This window comes from Danio rerio, chromosome 3 (assembly GCF_049306965.1).
Source record: "Danio rerio strain Tuebingen ecotype United States chromosome 3, GRCz12tu, whole genome shotgun sequence".
Lineage (NCBI taxonomy): Eukaryota > Metazoa > Chordata > Actinopteri > Cypriniformes > Danionidae > Danio > Danio rerio.
In genome coordinates, this window is record NC_133178.1 from 9,376,646 (window position 1) to 9,396,817 (window position 20,172).

The 20,172-nt window shown below is 38.5% G+C and overlaps 1 protein-coding gene and 1 long non-coding RNA gene across 26 annotated transcripts in view; one reads left to right on the plus strand and one right to left on the minus strand.

Moving 5' to 3' along the window:
- Positions 1–20,172, plus strand: part of LOC141381140 (uncharacterized) — a 693,969-nt gene that overhangs the window by 487,915 nt on the left and 185,882 nt on the right. The window lies entirely within an intron of this gene.
- LOC108179099 (CD276 antigen homolog) overlaps positions 1–20,172 on the minus strand; it is a 56,907-nt gene that overhangs the window by 33,350 nt on the left and 3,385 nt on the right. For 9 of the 25 annotated variants that reach the window (XR_012400825.1, XR_012400822.1, XR_012400821.1 and 6 more), the window contains exons 2-7: positions 18,327–18,671; positions 17,901–18,257; positions 17,568–17,663; positions 5,006–5,092; positions 3,364–3,456; positions 2,870–3,145 (exon numbers count right to left, since the gene is read on the minus strand). Coding sequence is in view for 7 of the 25 variants with exons in the window: in XM_073944140.1 (XP_073800241.1) it covers positions 3,111–3,145; positions 3,364–3,456; positions 5,006–5,092; positions 17,568–17,663; positions 17,901–18,257; positions 18,327–18,671 (1,013 nt within the window). In the remaining 18 variants the exon portion in view is untranslated. Of the gene's footprint in view, positions 1–1,600; positions 3,146–3,363; positions 4,097–4,794; positions 5,093–10,687; positions 10,892–17,567; positions 17,664–17,900; positions 18,258–18,326; positions 18,672–20,172 lie in introns of those variants that run through there. The other 16 variants (XR_012400816.1, XR_012400814.1, XR_012400819.1 and 13 more) reach the window with 6 other exon arrangements.

A 20,172-nucleotide genomic window follows, 5' to 3' on the forward strand; every position in this document is an offset into this window, starting at 1 on the left:
TTACTATATTTTGTAACATTAATATAATTGATTTTACTCACCTGCATTCTCTTACTGATTCCTCTCAATTCTCGTTGTTACCTTAATGGCAACCTTCTTACCACTGTATCCCATACCACCCCCCTCTCCATCTCACTGTCTCAGGCAAGCATCATAAGGTTATCATGCTGCTCCTCCTTGATTACCCAAGAACCCCCATAGTTTGGGGTCATCCGTAGCAGGTGCAGCATGGCCTTCATGTTGATTGGTTGAACAAATTCAGTTTTGTCTTATAGTCAGCATTGTCTTGCTTCATGTCTGGGTCCTACTGCTTTTCCTGTGTCTGTGTGTCCTGTCTTACAGGTGGAGGCGGCTGATCTGAACGGGGTGCTGGCGGAGTACCAGGTGTTCAGCAAGTCTTTGGCGACTTCTCTGCCTGTGCATCGTCCTTACAATTGTGCTATAGAACTCCTCCCAGGCACTTCTAGACCCAAGGGTCATTTGTTTTCCCTTTCTGGTTCTGAGAGAGAGGCCATGGATGGGTATAATAATTAATCTATCAAAGCCGGCCTCATCCGACTCTCCTTTTCCCCAGCAGGCACAGGGTTCCTCTTCGTCAAAAAGAAGGATGACTCCTTGCGTCCCTTTATTGATTACAGAGGGCTTAACAACAACACTATTAGAACATATACCCCTTACTTCTTATGTTGTCTGCCTTTGAACTTTTGCAGGGACCCAAGATCTTTACAAAACGTGACCTCCGGAATGCTTACCATCTTATTGGTAAGGTGCATAAGTGGAAGACTGCCTTTAACACTTCTACAAGACACTTTGAGTGCTGGGTCTTACCATTCGGTCTGACCAATGCCCCGTTGGTCTTCAAGGCCCTGTTTAATGGTGTGTTGAGAGACATGATCATTCATTTAGTATTTGTGTGCCTTGATGATATCTTGATCTTTACAGGTAAACTCAACATTTTTGCCAGGTGCTACAATGGCTGCTGGTAAACCAGGTTTATGTTAAGGCGGAGAAGTGAATTTTCCATGTCCAGTTGGTTTTGTTTTTGGGATTCATTATTTCAGCTGGAGAAATCCAGGCAGACCCGTGTAAAGGAAGGGCCATTGCTGAGTGGCCAACTCCAGACTCTCGTAAGGCTCTGCATAATTCCTAGGGTTGGCCAACTTTTATCTGCGATTTATCAGGAGTTTTGGCCAGATCCCTGCGCCTTGAATGACACTCAACTCTTCCAAAGTACCGTTCCAATGGAAAGTTGATGCTCAGGTGGCCTTTGATAAATTAAAGTCATGTTTTATGTCTGTTACAGAATATAAAAACCTTAAATACATCCGTTCAGCCATGTTCCCAACAGGCCTGCTGGGCCTTCTTCTTCAGGCAATTAAATTTTAGAGTGTCTTACAGTCTGGAGTCCAAAAATATTAAGCCAGATGCTCTCTCCCTTCCGTTCGAAGGCCCAGGGGAGATGGAACTACCTGATCCTATTTTACCTAAAGAGATGGTGGTGGAATCTCTCGCTTGGGTCATCGAAAGATGGGTTGAGGAGCCATGCGAATGAGTCATGTATCAGGAAGGGTTCCAGTGGGTATTTTTTTTTTTTTTTTTTATCCAGCCAAGATGAGCTCGGAAATAATCCAGTGGGGTCTTTCCTCTAAGTTGACCTGTCACCCAGGAGTCAGGTTGCCTGCTGGTTGCCTTTTGTCAGCAATTCTGGTGGCCATCCACAGCCAAGGACAGAAGTTTGTGGCCGCCTGCTTGATATGCGCTCGGAACAAGAATTCTAATGCTCCATCCTTTTACTATCCCTTCCCACCAGACTGCTCAAGAGGTGATTGATCAAGTTTTACAGATTCATGGTCTTCCGGTCAATGTGGTGTCTGATAGGAGCCCTCAGTTTGTCTCCTGGTTTTGGAAGGAATTCTGTTGACAGATTGAGGCCTCTACAAATCTGTCATCAGAATTTCATCCCCAGACCAATGGGCAGTCCAAGCAGACAAACCAGAGGTTGTTTGGAACATACTCTTCGCTGCCTGATGTCCCACAATCCTGGCTCTTGGTGTTAACAACTCAACTTGGGTTGAATACGGTCATTAATCATTTTTGTCATCTGCCACAGGTATGTCCCCATTTCAATGTTCCATAGGGTTCCAACCTCCTTTGTTTTCCACGCAGGAACCCGAAGGGGTGTCGACACACCTGGAGGAGAGCCAGGGAAGCCTTGGCCCAGGCTAATAGACAGACCAAAGCTGCAGCTGATAATCACTGGACTCTCATTCCCCATTACAGGTGTGATCAAAGAGTATGGCTACCAAGGACCTGCCTCTCAGAGTAGCCTCATGCAAGTTGGCATCCAGCTTCATTGGCCCATAACGAATCACCAAGTTCTTGAGTTGGGTGGAGATACAGCTCAAGCTTCCTCCTACGCTTAGTCTGGTACACCTTATATTTCATGAGTCTAGGGTTAAACCTTTATTCTATTCATGTCTTGTTCCCTCTGCCCCAATCCACACTTTAGTTTAGTGGATGGCTCCCCAGTTTACACTGCGTGGATATTACTAGACAACAGACGCAGAGACCGGGGCTTTCAATATTTGATGTACTAGGAGGGCTATGGTCTGGACAAGGTAGGCCCCTCCATGCAGGGCCTGGTGGAGCTTGTTTGGTGGTGGTGGGGGGAGTGCACATGAATTTTTTATTTTGATCGCTTTCCGTAACCCTCCTTCTTGTTACCGGACTGCTTCATTTAATCACTGGCTTCCTCTCTTTCTCTCTCGCACCTCTTCCAGCCTTCCCTACGCGGCCATGCGTCAGCTTGGCCCCTGCCAAATATACATCGTAATAGACTTCAGTTTTTGTAGTATTTTTTTTTGCTCACCCTGGTTGTTTTTTATTTCCTTTTTTGAGGATCTTCAAATGATGTGCCCTCTTCTGGAAGTGTCTAGAGTCAGGACATGGTTTCTGTTGTTGAGGACAATTTGGACACCCTCTTCAGGGAGTTTTTTCATGCAGATGTCTTCTGTTTTATTTTTCCCTTATTTTTTTCCCTTTCTGCAAGCTCCTGGTTGGATTTTGGTTTTCCCCTCTGAAGGTTTTTTCAGAACATTTTTAACTTTCTCTTACCCAAGCCTGCACTGGTGTCTGCTTATGTTCCCTTGACAAAAACAAGATTTAAAAATGAAAGTTTTAACCAGCTTTCTATATAAAACAAATATGACATTATGTCTGAAAGTTTGAGCTTTATATTCATTTTCTGACCAACAGTGATAAAATTAATCAAATAGGAAATCAGTCACACAAAAATATAATATAACCTGGGCTTTATGAATTACTTTCTGGTCTTTTAAAACAAATTAATGAAATGGTTCGTACCTGTGAAGATACTCATTGGTGGAGCTGCCCAGTGCAACAAAAGAGGCCTCAGAAAATAAAGAGCACAACAACAGACCGACTCATTCAGAGATCCTAAAATAAAAACACGTCATAATAATAACTGCACTGATGAACAAATGATTTCTGACACATTATAATGCTCTAACACTAGTCTACAGGCAAAATACTTCGGAAATAAATAAAGAAAACTCTCTATTAATTCTGGGACACTGAACACAAAAAAAATAGGTTTACAATTGTTGATAGGCTCTAGTTTTCAAAATTTGTTGTTTGTGGGATCTGTATTTACAACTACTGACTCATGAAAAGCAAAAAAGTGAGTTAAAAATCATTTTAAAGCAGAGTTCACAGTTTCATTTAGCTAACATATTTCAGTTTCAGCCATTGTAGATCAGTGAGGAGAGTATTTTTTGCTTTTATTCATTCATTCATTTTCTTGTCGGCTTAGTCCCTTTATTAATCCGGGGTCGCCACAGGGGAATGAACCGCCAAGTTATCTAGCAAGTTTTTACGCAGTGGATGCCCTTCCAGCCGCAACCCATCTCTGGGAAACATCCACACACACATTCACAGACACACTCACACTACGGACAATTTAGCTAACCCAATTCACCTGTACCGCATGTCTTTGGACTGTGGGGGAAACCGGAGCACCCAGAAGGAACTCACGCGAACGCAGGGAGAACATGCAAACTCCACACAGAAACGCCAACTGAGCCGAGGCTCGAACCAGCGACCTTCTTGTTGTGAGGCGACAGCACTACCTACTGCGCCACTGCTTTGCACAACTTTTGCTTTGTTTTTTGTAAAGATACGTTTACATATCTAAAACACAATATTATTATCACTAAGATTAAGAAAGCCTGTCACCTTAATTAAGGCTGCAAAACGGCAGCTCAAAGGCCCGAACATACAGTGTAGTGTAATCAACACTTGAGGAACAAAAGTTTAGCAGTGGATGAACATTAAAATAAACTCTATAATTTACTAAAATTATTATGTGTTTTAAGCCTTTTAGTTTTTCCTTAGTTTTAATTCCCATCATTCACTTATTTATTTGAATCTGTAATTAATGTCATTAGTCTGGGTGTTTGAGCCGTGTGTTTTCCTCAGACCCTTGTCCGGTATTGTAAATCTTCACAGTATTCTCCTGCTTGGTTACTACTCTGTGTGATGTGATTAGTCCCCTGGTGCATGTTTTTCCACCTAAATGTTAGGATGATGGCATATTTTTGCATGTATTAAACCTTTCCACTTATATCTCCTTCATCGTATCTGCCTGTTTCCCTCACATTCATTCCTCGTAACAGGGACAAGACAAGACACACACAGTAGATTTTGAACAGCACTAACTACATTGTACAAAAGAGCAGTTTTTTTCCTTTTTTCTAATACCTTTTTTATATAAACTTTTGCCGAGTTTAAATGTGTAACACACAGAACCGGTGTGTGCTTTCTGCACAATATACCCATTAGTATTGAAAAAAAGCGAATAAGTTGATTAAATTCTCATCATTGATGTCAGCACATAAACATACAAAATAAATAGCCTGTGTAATCTCTGAAGTAGAGCATTTCTAAACCCTGTACCAGTTTAATGAATCAGAAGTGAAACTCTCACCTTCAGTTAAACCCCAGAGGAGAAACGCAAGACACATCAGAATATTTGGAAAGAAGAGGAGAAACATCTGAAGACCAATTAATGTTTCTGGAGAGAAAAAAAAAAATGTCACAATTAGTCAAGCTTACAAATGACGTTGTAATTTAAATGTTTGTCCAATATTATATATTGAATGTATAAAATGTATGTTACAGGATTTTCAGCAGAACTCTTAAGATATTCACATTTACTGGTATAAAACTGACAAGTTCAGGTTGTTTTATGGTTGTGGTTAGGTCAGTTAGAATTATAGTCAATATAATTCCAGATACAATGATATCCAGATTAGGCATGCATCGGCCGGCATAAGATTCTGACTGTATGATAACCTTGGACAAATATATCACAGTTTCATGGTATTGTGATTACTGCTCTAAAATTTGTTTTTAAATGTTTGGGTAAAAAATAACAGCTTTTTTCCCCGATTGAACACGGTATATTTAAGTTTAAGACACATTTAAAACATTTTGGAACAGTAAACATGTCAAGCTAAATAATTAAAATTAATCACAGACTTCTGCTATCTCTGCTATCTATCATTAGTTTCAAAAACACAGATTTATTTCAACTTGATAAGGCATCTTTGGATATCTTACTTTTATTTGGATATAAATAAGCCACTGCAATGTTCAGGTCAAGCATGCTTCTATGTTTGTGCATCATTAAGTGTTTTTCAGATGTTTGCTAAACCCTGGGCTGACCAGATGCTTTTCATGTAGAGTGGGGATGTAAATTTCCACAAAATCCTGTGATCGATCATCATTTAAATTAGTGATTAATGATTGTTGAACTTAATGTGTCTACTTTATGACATGTAAATTACACTAAACTGCAAGCATTCCCACTCAAAGAAAAAAAAAATATATATATATTTTAATAAATCCGTAGTAAGATCATAAAAAGCAACAGTTCCTTATTAAAATAATACCGTTAAATGAGTAAATGCAATAAATAAAATACAGTGCCATGAATCAAAATAAACTGAAGAATGAGCTGATGGGATGCGTAATGATCCTTGCATAATTATCACTGCAAATTAAGCTAGGCTATCATTTTATATATAATCTAAAAATAAAAAAAATAATATAAAAGTGATTTAAAGAAATACAACACTATATGTGAAAAAAAAATCATATAGTAGGCTAAAGGCTAAATAAAGGTGCTTCGTTGGAACTGAACATAACTGGTCATCGCCTATACGTCTGTTTTAAGCTTATAGAACAGACATATAGCATACAGCATATGACACAATCTCAGTAAAAACTGATGCTTGCTGTCAACTAGACTACATTATTTAAGAGCATTTGTTACAACATTGATAAGATCTCTTGTTATCAAGCTTGTGCCCTCTTTAATATGAAGACATTTCCTTAAAATCTGCAATACCACTGTTGTCCCTTATCGCCAGTAAAATGACCAGCCTTTTAGCAAATCCTGATATTTCTGTGCCAGATTGACATATGCAGGCTAAAACTAAACAGTTTGACTTATTAAACATTCCATTGCCTCATATGCCACCAGTAAGACAGGGAAAATGAAAGCACATCAGCACGGAGCAAAAATAATTAAGACATTTTTAAAATAATCATTTGTAAAAATGTAGCAAATATATAACAGAGGTTTGTGATACAACAATTACAGTGGAGCTTTATTTAAATACTTACTTTCTATGCTGCACAACAAATGATCACTGAACAGACTAAAATAGCAGACGGCCAGGGCACAAACTGAAATATACACTTCATATATTTCTGTCGAAAAAAAAAATCTCTTTTTGGAACGAATTTCATTTGGTATAATTTGCTTCTCAATTTTAATGTAGTTTTTGTTGATCAGTTATTGCCAAAACAAGAAGAACAATTAACATTTGAGGTGAAGTGAAGTGGTTTGTTAAATAAAATTCTAATACAATCAAAATAAAAGTGAAATATTTAAAGGAACAACGTCCTCTAGTTAGAGCTGCTTATATTAAACTGTTTTCACTGTAAATGATAAATCCATTGTGCTAGTCAATTCACTTTTATTCCTTTAATCAATTTGTTTAACCAAAATGAGCAGGACAAACTTTACAAACTATATGCAGCCCTGAAAGTATTCCCAGATTACCTCGGTAGAATAAATTGGATCGGAGAAATGAAAGAACTCAATTTGTTGTAAGAACAGATATCCCAGTCTGGGATATGGGAACGGTGAGAAAGAGCTTTGTTAACATCCCGCATATCTGCCAGAGTGGCCAGCGATGGTCAGTGGCCAGTGTGGCCATCGTCTTCCCCAGCGCACAGGTAGCCGATTTGGTGGTCATGATAGATAGACTCAGATAACATGCATGCTTTAGAACAGAGCTTGGGTGGAATTCTCGAGGTGGAGGCACCTTGCGGGCAAAGATTGACCATGATAGCACGCTTCACCTGAGGTATCGCCTCATAGCCCCTGGCTGCTCCACTGTTAAGGGCGGTAAGAGAGGTAACGCACGAGGTCTGGGCAGAGAAAGCGGTCTAAGCGGTCTGGCCGCAGTGCTGGGGGACAAGCCATCTCCAGTCATACAGCTTAAGCAGCAAGGGATAACACAGCCAACATGTCTGATATAAAATCCGAGACTTCAATGCCAACCCCAGACGGTGACAGGAGATCTGGATCTTCATCGGAGCATGTTAGCCCGCCCTCCAATGCAGCAATGGACATGACGTCCCTGGTGCCATTTAATGAAAGCGTGGCCATCCTGTAGGATGTACCAGCACTTACACTCGAAGCTTAGACAGAGCACAGAGATGAGGAGTAATGGAATGACCTCAGTTGCGCAACAGTCAAGTCCCTGAAGTGTCCACCAAACATGTAATACAGTGCCTGTGCCTGTCATCTGGAGTGAGGAAACCACCGCATCAAGAAACGCACAGTCAAAATGACTTCTTTAAAAAGACATGCTGCTCAACCATGTTGCTCTCTTAGCGAATCTGCTCTTTTAATGACAACTGTCCTTTGAGCACACCAGCGAAATGCCCAGGGGACGGGAAAGCCCATAGACCTCCGCTATTGCTTGTCTTCTCCCGCACTGGTGAGTAAAACTGCTTTTAAGGAACTCAGGTTGGCAGACAGGATACTTCAGTCTGGTAAGAGAGTCTGAAGCTAAATTCTAATGCTTGCTTCTCAGGCATCAGCTGAAATATTCTTTTAATGACTAATCGCTGATACCAGTTGAACTGAGCTCTGCCAATTCATCTGGCATTCATTGGCCTGTTTTTTTACTCTTCAGACTGATTGGTCATCTGGCAAACTCTCAAATGTCTTTACAAGACACACGCCGAAGTTCCATTGAAGGCGAGCAGTATGTAATTGTTAAGAAATTGGTTTATTGTGTTAACTGTTTATGTGCTGATTGCAGTGCCTTAAATTCACATTTAGGAAAGTGGAAGATGAGTAAATAGTGACACTTTCAAGATGTCATGTTATATATTTGTAGGACAACAGCATTGACTCCCAAAGATAAACTCTTTTCAGAGGCTTAATACTCTACCTTGGTGAAAAAACAGAAGTTAATTAAAGAATATCAGGTAAACAAACTTTTTATTATTATTCATGAGAAGAATTAACAAAATAAGTGAGATCATAAAAATGCATGTTTTAATTAAGTAACTATTTTTAGTTTACATGCAATATGTTTACATATAGTTCAAAAAACAAAAACCTAGCTCAAAATCTTTAAATAGCCACCTGGTTTTTAATATGGTGTGTGGTTTCCTGATAATCTGAGTGTTTTTTCTGCTTTGTGACGGTTGTTCTGAAAAGTTAATCTCCTCTGAAAAGTTAAATCCTCCATGTCCAGCAGATTCTTTAGTTTTCTAGTTTTTCAGTCCTTTTACTTGGAGGATGATTGAGGGACTCAAACAAAGCTATTAAAAAGATTCAACCCTCACTGATGCTGCAGAAGTAAATGCGAGGCATTACAAGTCGGACAGTAAAAGAACATGCAAACTCAACACAAAAATGCCAACTGACCCAACCGAGGCTTGAACCAATGATCTTCTTGCTGTGAGGTGACATCACTACCACCTGCACCAGTAAAAACTGCAGTAAAAACTTTTATAATTTACCTATCAAGCTAAATTGCAATTTTCCTTTTAGGAAACATGCAAGTATTTTCTGTTATTTCCAAAGTAGAAATAGAAAAAAAAAAAGATATTTCAACACAATAAGAAAAAAAAAAATACATTTTTATCTTGTATAAAAGTTTTCAACCCCTTATTCTTAATGCCCTGTGCTTCGTTCTGAAACATCAGTGAGCATTTAAACCTTTTTTAACAGTTGTGTTTAGGTCCCTCAATCATCCTCAGAGTGAAAAGATGAATCTCACAATCACACAGTCACTGCTGGGAAGGGTTAAAATCTGCAGAAGATGCTGTAAATCTGAAGAATCTGCTGGAAATGGAGGGTTTTTCTAAAGACCATCAGTCAGATTAACAGAAAACAAACAAGATACTCACGAAAAACCCCTGTAAAGAAGAAAAAGCACTCGTAGATCGTAGAACCACTCACCATTTTAAAAATTAAGAGTATGTAAACTTTTGCAGGGGACTGTTTAAAAAAATTTTTGTCTTGTGGACTATTTAAGTACATTTTAAAGTTTAAGAATATTTTAAGTAAAATATCTTATTCAGTGCAGAACTAAAAACTAATTTATTTGATCTCACTTCGTTAATTCTTCACATTTCAACATAAATATGTATAATTTTATGGTCTCATATTTTTATTCAGAGGTACAGCAAAGTATGTGCATTCTTCATATTAGCAAAAAAAAAGTTTTTTAATTCTTTATGGTATTTTTAACAGGTTTATGAAGACTAAGAATCTATATCTGTTTAGGAGCACCTTAATTTACTCCATCAAGATGTTCTCAACATCTTTGTGTTCAATAAATTTACGGATAAAGGTCACAGGAATGCTGAAATAGCCATAGAGAGAGCAGGTGTCCTTTTTGGAGCAGACTCTTACACCTAACTCATGGGACTTATGTATATATTGGAACTAAGCTATCCAAAGAAACTCAAATACACCTTTGAGGTCTTTTATAAGAACTTTGAGCTTGGGGATATTAACAGAAACATGTTCTCCAATGTCCATAATCTTAAGGTCAGTTTATTGGCCTAAAAGCCATACACACAATGTTAATGGTAAGGGGATATTTTGGGGTCATTTCAGTCAAGTTGAACTGTTCAGATTATTCAGGTTCAACAAAAGCACTTTTTTTAGATGCCATTATCACATTTGGACCATACTTGTAGTTGAACAGAAGGGTTAGTTTACCAAAAAAAAAGAAAAGAGAAGATGACTCGTGAAGTGATTAGTTGGATCAGATGTGTATGATTAGGGTTGGAGCAAAACTATGCAGAACTGCAGCCCTCCAGGAATTAAGTTTGACACCTATGATTCAGGATATGCCGAGTGTGAGTAAATTGGTAATTTTTGTATTAGGGTTTGTCCATACAAAAAGTGACCACTATTGCTTTAAATAGCATCAGTGATGTTTTTAACAAATCACCCTGTCACTAACACTGCAGCAAGAGCAAACCGCAGTGATCTAACAATCTAGTTAATTTCCGACTGACAAAAAAGTCCAGCCCTATATCTGTTGTTTATCCATCTTCTTACCTGGTGTCAATGTCACCTCTGAATGCACGCACTCTTGGTCACTGTAAACTATACATCTGTATTTTCCAGCATCTTTAGCTCTCAGATTGTCCAAAGAAGAGAGATGTTTCCACATTGAAAATATTCAGTAGGCTTCCAGGTTGGAAATCGACAAGATGGCAGAATAGAACCAGCGCTCCCGACACACAGATACTTTAAAACCCCCTAAAATCATAAAATTAATGATTTAAGTAGTGCATACATTAAAATAGAAGGGGAAAAAGATCGACACTGTGTAAAACTAAAAAGGATACACAATCTACTGAAATGGTTCGGTGATGATACGGTATGGCCTCTCTTTACGACATGCAAACAGGTGCTCATGAAGGAGATCCAGGGGTTCACACCAGAGAAACGGTGGAATTAGGTCTCATTTTGAAGGATGTAAGGCACTTTTGTCGTGACAACAAAACTCAGCTTGAAGAAATTAAAGCAGAAATTTTGAACACCAACACTAGATTTGAAGAGGTAGAAGGCCAAATTGTGACAGCAGAAGAGAGAATTCAAAACGCAGAAAAAGTACTTACAGGCCTACTGAAGCTGCACACCAGAATGCAAGAGAAACTCATGGATGCAGAGGATTATTCCAGACGCAACAATGTTAGACTTTATGGAGTACCCCAAGGGGCAGATAAAGATTTAACAACGATGACTGAATTTCTAGAACCTCTTCTGAGATCTACCAGACACGCCACTTCAAATTGAACACGCTTAGAGCACTCAGCTAAGACCAACCTGACCAACTAAGACCTGCTTAAAAGTGGCCAAACCCCCTCTAAAACCAGCCTGACCAGCTTAAACTAGCTAAGACCAGCTTGACCAGCTAAGACCAACCTGACCAACTAAGACCAGCTAAAAAGTTGCCAAAACCCCTCTAAAACCAGCCTTACTAGCTAAAACCAGCTTGACCAGCTAAAACCAGCTAAGACCAGTTTGACCGACTAAAACCAGTTAAGACCAACCTGACCAACAAAGACCAGCTAATAAGTGGAAGCCACTCCTTAAAACAACAACCTGACCAGCTAAAACCAGCTAAGGCTAGCTTGACCAGCTAAAACCAGCTAAGACCAGCTTGACAGACTAAAACCAGTTAAGACCAACCTGACCAACTAAGACCAGCTAAAAAGTGGAAGCCACTCCTTAAAAAAAAAAATCTGACCAGCTAAAACCAGCTAAGGCTAGCTTGACCAGCTAAAACCAGCTAAGACCAGCTTGACCGGCTAAAACCAGTTAAGACCAACCTGACCAACTAAGACCAGCTAAAAAGTGGAAGCCACTCCTTAAAAAAACCAATCTGACCAGCTAAAACCAGCTAAGGCTAGCTTGACCAGCTAAAACCAGCTAAGACCAGCTTGACCGACTAAAACCAGTTAAGACCAACCTGACCAACTAAGACCAGCTAAAAAGTGGAAGCCACTCCTTAAAAAAACCAATCTGACCAGCTAAAACCAGCTAAGGCTAGCTTGACCAGCTAAAACCAGCTAAGACCAGCTTGACCGGCTAAAACCAGTTAAGACCAACCTGACCAACTAAGACCAGCTAAAAAGTGGATGCCACTCCTTTAAAAAAAACAGCCTGACCAGCTAAAACCAGCTTAGACTAGCTTAACCTGCTAAAACAAGCTAAGACCAACCTGACCAACTAAGACCAGCTAATAAGTTGCCAGCTTAGGCTGCTTTAAGCTGTTTTTTCAATAGGGTAGCCACCGGCCGACGCACTTAATTTTTTAAGTTTCACTACCAACGAACGAAGTCGTCAACAAGCTTGGCAAAAAAAGAGGGATTTCTTGGCAAGGAAAACAGATCAGCTCTGACAACGATTACGCCCCAGAAGTACTGCAGATGAGAAGCGAATATAAAGAGGTAAATGGTTTGAAAGGCAGAAGTGAAAGTGAAAGAAGTGAAATTTAAAACACTTTATCCCGCCTGTCTGAAGGTACTAAATTAGGAGGGAGTGAAGATTTACAATCTGGTTAAGGAGGCAACACATGACATGTCCAAAAGAGGATTCCAGGTGCAGCCTATTAGCCAGCCGAACACGCGCATTGAACAGATTCAATGAATGTCATGGCAGAGAAATACTCGAATCACAGGCAAACACAACACTTAACAGAGAAAGGGACCAACATTTATGAAGAAACTACAGCCTTTCCAGAGAAATGTGAGAGCCCAGCCATCGTAATCCACTTGTGAACGTAACTTTAACACTGGATTGTAATGGTCAGGATGTGAAATTACTGCAGAAAGGAATCACTCTTCACCAGACTGAAAGACCAAGAGCCGCAACGTCTACATCTCGTTTGAAAAATCTAGTCAAAATAAGAGCCCAATTTTAAAATGTCGGGACATGTTCTATGCGTAGCTTGAATGTTTATTTGTTTTTCTGCCACCCACAAGGGCCCCTACTGTAGACTTATAATACTTTTCCCTTGGAGTGTAGCCATAGTGATGACTTGAGTCATGGAAGTACACTTAATGGAGTTCTTAAGGTTAATATTGTTTGTTGTTTTGTTTTGGTCTATTTTGTTCAAGGGTAAGCTATGTGTTAAGATACTTTTAGTTTAGTACTAAGTATTACTTTAGTATAGTATTACTTTAATTTAGTATTACTTTTAAATGATTTTAAAGAGGTATACTTTGCATTTTACTCACTTAAATCTGTACATGAAAGCGAGGTGGCCATACCTAGATCCAAAATGTTGAATTATGAACAACATATAGTAGACATAAAAGATAATTAACGGAGATTTGTATTGATAAAAGGTAAAATAGAGGGGAATTTGACAAGTTTTTTAAAAGTCTATGCTTTCCCTGGTTCTGAGTGGAATTTTTATTGTGAAGTATTCGACCTAATTGTTACTACCCTAGTAGCAAAGAATTCTGGCCCAGATTTGGCAAAAAGCTGGCACAGCAGGCATTCATCCGGCACTGGCATACAGCATGTGGGCCAAACATGGCCCGGGTTTGGCAGAGGTGGCACCGTTTTTAAGGCGGCACACAAGATTTGGGCCAGATGAAAAACGTAGTATTTGGCCTAGATCTAAAAATTTGATAAGTGGGCCATGTGAGTTTGGCCAGTCTTGACCCACATTTAAAATACACTAAAATCATTTTTGAGTAAAGAAAAAAAATTCTACCAATCAGGTCACTTTGAGAAAAAGCGTGCCCATAGTGTGTCTAAAGCGCATCACTCCATGGGTTTATCAATTTCATTGTAATCGTGACACATCAACCTATCTGGCCCAGTTCAGGCCCAGCTATGAGTTATTAACTTGGCTGAGACTTGGCCCAGATATGGTCTGTGTTTGGCCCTTGTCTGGAAGCCAGATTTGGTCCAGTCATGTACCGTAATTCACTGCGGCATGTGGGCCAAGCAAAACCTGATTATGTGGGCCAGAGTTGGGCCAGAGAAATTTTGCTATGTGGGTAATGTCCAAGGATTTCTAATATGCGGAGGTAACTTTAGCATACATAAGTTGGATTGCTTGGATTTAAAGCCACTAACCAAAAAGTTAAATTGCCTATTATAAGAGATAGGAATTTTAATTGTATGAAGAGAATTAAATCCTAGGGTCTGTGATTATACACTCTCATCCCCACTCAACATAGATTTTTTTTTTTTACTCTGCGGTTTTCCCTACAGTCCAAAAACATGCGGTACAGGTGAAAAACATCTGCATCTAATTGAAAAATTATTGGATACTATAGATATCTGAAATATGAACAGTGTTGGGCTGGGTGCCACAGACTTGCCGCGCTGGTGTGTGTTCCCAGATTGAAACCTATGTTTAGAATTCTAAAATGCATGGCGTTGCGTGGCGTGGCACTTCTGGTGTGCGACCTGCTGAAGTTTAAGGAAGACGCAATGAAAAGTACACAGGTTTGCAAACCCACCTAAAGTTACAAATAATGGCGCCGATGAGAGCAATCATGTGGGGAATGTTGATCCGCCCGCCGAGATCAATCGAGTGTTTTCAGAAAGAGTGATAAAAGACTCTGTGGATCAGCTGTTTTTAATGGCCCGAATCTTGATACGTTGCATTTACTGTGTGTTCAGCGCAAATGGGCGCATTATGTAAAATCTCTGTTGCTCATTGCAGGAAGACGATGAAGGCTCCTGTGTTGAGCCCAATAAGCCTTACATCCAAAAACAGAGCAAGGGTGTTCCTTTGGTGACATCACTTTGACTCACATGCTAAAAATGGCGGACGTGAAACAACAAACTAAGAATGTGGTATTGTGCACCTCTCAATTAATATTTGTGGACGGGGGAATCGCACTCCTACGTCAAGTTGCGATTGGTTTGAAAACCGATCCAATTGGTCCACCATTTATATGTTGTTAAATTGAAAAAAAGGTCTGGTTGTGTTTACATCACCCCAATATGACAGTCTATACTCTATACTTACACACATGTCTGTCCAAACAAATTGAAAAGTAGATTTTTCACCATAGGTGCCCTTTAAATTATGGTCCCCTGAGCAAAAAAATTGAAATTAGATTACAGTCTAAGTTCAAAAGTAGATTCAGTGTGAAGGGTTACCTACCAAAATTATTGAATCGGTTTCAAACACTTCCAGTAGAAATATCAAATCAACAGTTCAGTGAATGGAATAAATGAATATATAGATTTCTATAGCAGGGGAAAAAAACTCAGAGTAAGATTTAAAACACTGCAATTAAACAAGGAAAAAGGTGGGATAGGTCTCCCATGCATGCAACAATACTATTAAGCAGCTCAATTAAAGCCACTAGTCTGCTGGAGTAGTCCTACATATTCAGTAAAATGAATCGAAATAGAGAAAAGGTTGATGGAGGAATTACGTTTATCGGCCCTAATTGCAGACAGCAAACTAAGAAGCAAAATTAATAAAGAAGCAAACCCATGGATTAATCTACTTTTTAAAATCTGGCATCAAACAAAGAAAATATGTTGTTTGGAAGATGCATCAAGAATATTAAGATGGTGTGCCTTCCATACTGATTTCATCCTTAAACAAATAAATGACAGATATTGAATACTAAGTCAGATATTTCTAACATTCTTTTGGAGAGGGTATAAACCAAAATGTTTAATTTCTAAAGGAAAAATATGGGCTTAATCAAAGGGACTTCTATAGTTACCTTCAAATAAGACATTATACTGATTGTATTATTTAAATCAGAAAAAAAATGTACTTGCAGATGCAGGGATACTAAAATTGTTTCTATCATTGGGCAAGGCCCAATCATGTAATAAGATCATTTCAAAATTATATAAGGGATTTTACGAATCTGTACCAAACAAAACACTATATGTTAGATATAAATGGAAAAATGGAGGGAAATCTGAATATCTCAGATGAAGATTGGGGGAATATTTGTAAAACTCAATGGAAATGCAACAGCTCAGCCATGTGGAGAGAATTCTGTTGAAAAAAATGTTTTAAAGTCTTTCATCACACCATCACAGAAAATACAAAGATTAAAAGGCACTAGCTGCTGGAGAATGTGTAGGGAAAAAGTAGCTAATCCCTATCATGTTTTTGGGATTGCCAGAAATGAACCCCATACTAGAAAGCGATTAAAATACATTTAGATTCCATAATTGAGGTAAAGTTTGCATTCACTTGTGAATCTTTATATTTAGGTCATATCAATTTAAATAGATGAATAAAGACAAGAAACTGTTATTTATTCTTCTGGCAGCTAGTAAAAACTAATTACAAATAAATGATTACAATTTAGAGTCAACTATAGTTAAAGAATGGATTGATACAATGCACACTATAATTAATAGAAAAACTCTTTTTTAAGAACACTGATTGAATTGCCCTATGATTGACATGCCCTATGCCTAGATTTGTCATAATTTGTAAGTTTTAAATTTAATATTATGTGTCTAAATATATACCTTTTTTTAAAGGAAATCTTCTAAAGGATTAGTAGCTCCCTATGTTTTATTGTTTAGAGTTGTTATTGAAAATACAAAGCATATGCAAGATCTGTAAGTTTCTGTCTGTATAAGAATTTATGTAAGTTTGTATTGTATTTGTTGTGTTGTATTTGTATATGTATTTTCTTTTGGAAAAAAAGGAACATGTTCAGAAAAGGGGAGCTCTGTTTTTAATTATCTCTGTGCTGTTTATCTGACACTCTCATACAGATAAACCAGGATGTTTTTCTTTTTCCTTCCACCTTCAGTTTATTCTTTACTAATTTTTGATCAACATGGCAAGACCACAGAAGACCCCACACTACAAAAACCATCATGTGTTTCCTGGAAAAATAATCCTGAAAAATAAGATGTTAATCTCAGATGGTAAAACATGTTTGTGTGTTAGCTTTTTACAAAAAAATAAATAAATAAAAATTTACTCAACTTATGATTATTTTTTACATTTTTTTAATGATTTGTTTACCTCCTCAAAAAAAAAAGTTTCATGACAAATTACAAAAGACAAGTGCCCGATTTGCAACGGGGGGCGGGGCGGAGAATCACACGGAGGATCACGATGCCAGCTCAGCATCGTGGTGTCTGTCGGCCATCGGCCATCGGCAATGGACGATGGCATCCTCTATCGGCCCAACCCTACTGAAGATGCTCCACTAATTGATTGTTTATTATTGATACTGTACTTTCCAAATCCAACACTGTATCATGACTCTTAGGGCAAGACAAAAATGTTAAGAGATATTTGTTCCTAATTTACATAAGACTAAAATATCTAAACATAAAATATATAAGCGGGCTATTTCAAAGTAAATATCTGACCTGTTGTGTGAACCCTGCAGCTAAAAAAATCATATACAGAAAAAATGTATTACAGCTGACAAGAACATTTTTTTAGTTAAAGACATACCTTTATCAGGTGAGTATATTAGAAAGCAGAGCAGAAGAGCAGATCCAGATGCAGAAATACAGAGAATCACCGTCATTGTGTGTAAAGCAGAGAAACCTGAGAAACACAGACATCCATTACTGAACAAAAAAAGGTGCACAATTCAATATTATTGGTACACATAACAAGTATAAGTACAAACCTTAAGTATTTAAAATGGAAGTAGAGTACAAAAATGGCCAGAAACTACTAAATAATGAAGCAATGTATGACATGCCAGAAAATAAAGGAAAAAAAACTCATCGGACTCATGCAAGCTTTATTATGGCAAATGTACATTTACATGTGACTCACCCAGTCTCTCCAGCTGTACAGTAGCATTGGCTGATAAAACTCCAGCAAACACTTGACACATGTAAACTCCTTTATCCTCAGTTCTGACACTCTTCAGTCTGAGAGAGAAGTTTCCTTTGGGGATTTCAGCAGTGAAGAACTCAACTCTGCCTCTGAATTCCTCATGTGTTGCCTCTGATACAGTCTTATTTTTCTGGTAAAGCAGAACTGTAATATCTCCATCTTTATCTGTTTTCCTCCATGAAACCTCTTCAATGTGTTCAGGTGTGATGTGAGAGTCTACAGAGCAGTTCAGAGTCACGTCCCCATCAACATATGCAGAAACTAACTTTTCTGGGCCTGACACCAGCAAACGCTCTGAAGGAATAAAATTGGTTAATTTCACAATGTAATCTGATTTAGATTAGAAAAAGTGACTCTTCTTACCAATGTTTTTTATCTCAGCCACGGTTTCTCCAGAATCCTGCTGACTGTGAACTCTACACCTGTATTCTCCTTCATCTTGAGCTGTCAGATTGTCCAGGCGGAGGGAGAAGTTTCCATGTTGAATCTCCTCAGTAAAGAAATGAGCTCTATCATGATAATCCTGCTGCTGGACCTCTGCTCGACTTTCACCATCTTGATACAGATGAATCAGAGTCTCTGAGTCTGCTCTTCTCCATTCCACCTCCAGATCCTCCACTGGTAAAGCTTCATCAACATAACAGGGCAAAACCACTGAAGATCCCAGAGGAGCAGACAGAGGAGCAGAGGGGCCACGAACAACTAACCCTGTAAGTAGAGAGAGAAATAAAATGATGCACTGATCATTGCATGCATACAATAGACTATAAAAAGGATAAATAATTAGCACATAGAGGCAGCATGGTGGCTCAGTGGTTAGCACGGACGCCTCACAGTAAGAAGGTCGCTGGTTTGAATCCCGGCTAAGCCAGTTGGCATTTCTGTGTGGAGTTTTCCTGTTCTCCCCATGTTTTTGTGGTCTTCCTCCGGGTGCTTTGGTTTCCGCTAAGTGGATTGGATTAACTAAATTGTCCATAGTGTATGAGTGTGTGTGTTTGGGTGTTTCCCAGAACTGAGTTGCAGCAGGAAGGGCATGCGCTGTGTAAAACACATACTGGAATAGTTGGTGGGTAATTCCGCTGTGGCAACCCCAGATAAATAAGAGACTAAGCTGAAGGAAAACGAGTGAATGGATTAGAAAATATTGGAAACTGTAATCATTTTCTATATTCACTGAATGTATTATCAGTAGTAAAAGATTGCAGAGGAATAATTTCACTAAAGGTTAATGTGTCACATTTCAGATAACATCCTTCACAATTGTGCTCATAATGACACCTTGCTGACCTTATTGTCTTTTTGCCCAAGACAAATTTCCTCTCTGGGAAAATAAAGTCTATCTTATCCTATCTTATCCATGCCATAATGGCACAGTTCACCTCAATTAATCCCAAAAATATTTATGAGATTCTTTATTCATCTATGAAACACAAAAGCAGATATTTTTAAAAATGGTGGAAATTGGTAGACATTGACGTTAATAGAAGGACGAAAAATACTATGAAAGTCAGCAGCTATTGGTTTCTAACATTCTTTATAATGTCTTCTTTTCTGTAACGACAACTCTCAGACATTTGTTATGATTTTAGTATTTTTCAGTGGTCCAACATTCATGCAATCATTCATTTTCTTTTCGGCTTAGTTTCTTTTTTAATCTGGAGTTGCCACACCTGAGTGAACCGCCAACTTATCCAGCACGTTTTACACAGCGGATGCCTTTCCAGCCACAACCCATCAATGGCAAACATCCATACACATTTATTCACACATACCCATACACTATAGTTTATTTAGCTTACCCAATTCAGCTGTACCACATCTTTGGACTTGTAGGGAAAACCGCTGCACCCGAAGGAAACCCACGCCCAGTGTTGGCATGGGATGATAACTGTTTTCAAGGTATAACGCTGTTTAGTAAAGTCAAGGTTTTAAAATCGCCAACATTTTCTGTAATACCGTTCCAAAGGTATGAGTAGGATTTCTCTCTTATTTTTAGTTTTTTAAGACAACAGTATCTTCAGCTGACAAAATATCCAAAGATGCTGTTTAGAATTGTAAAGAAAGCACTGTTTTTAAAGCTAATGAAGACAGCAGAAGTCAATGACTTATTTTAATTATTCAGCCTGTCATGTTTACTGTTCAACACTATTATAAATCTTTTAAAAAATAAAATAAATTATTTTCAAAGGGGAAAAAGTGTTTGTTTTTT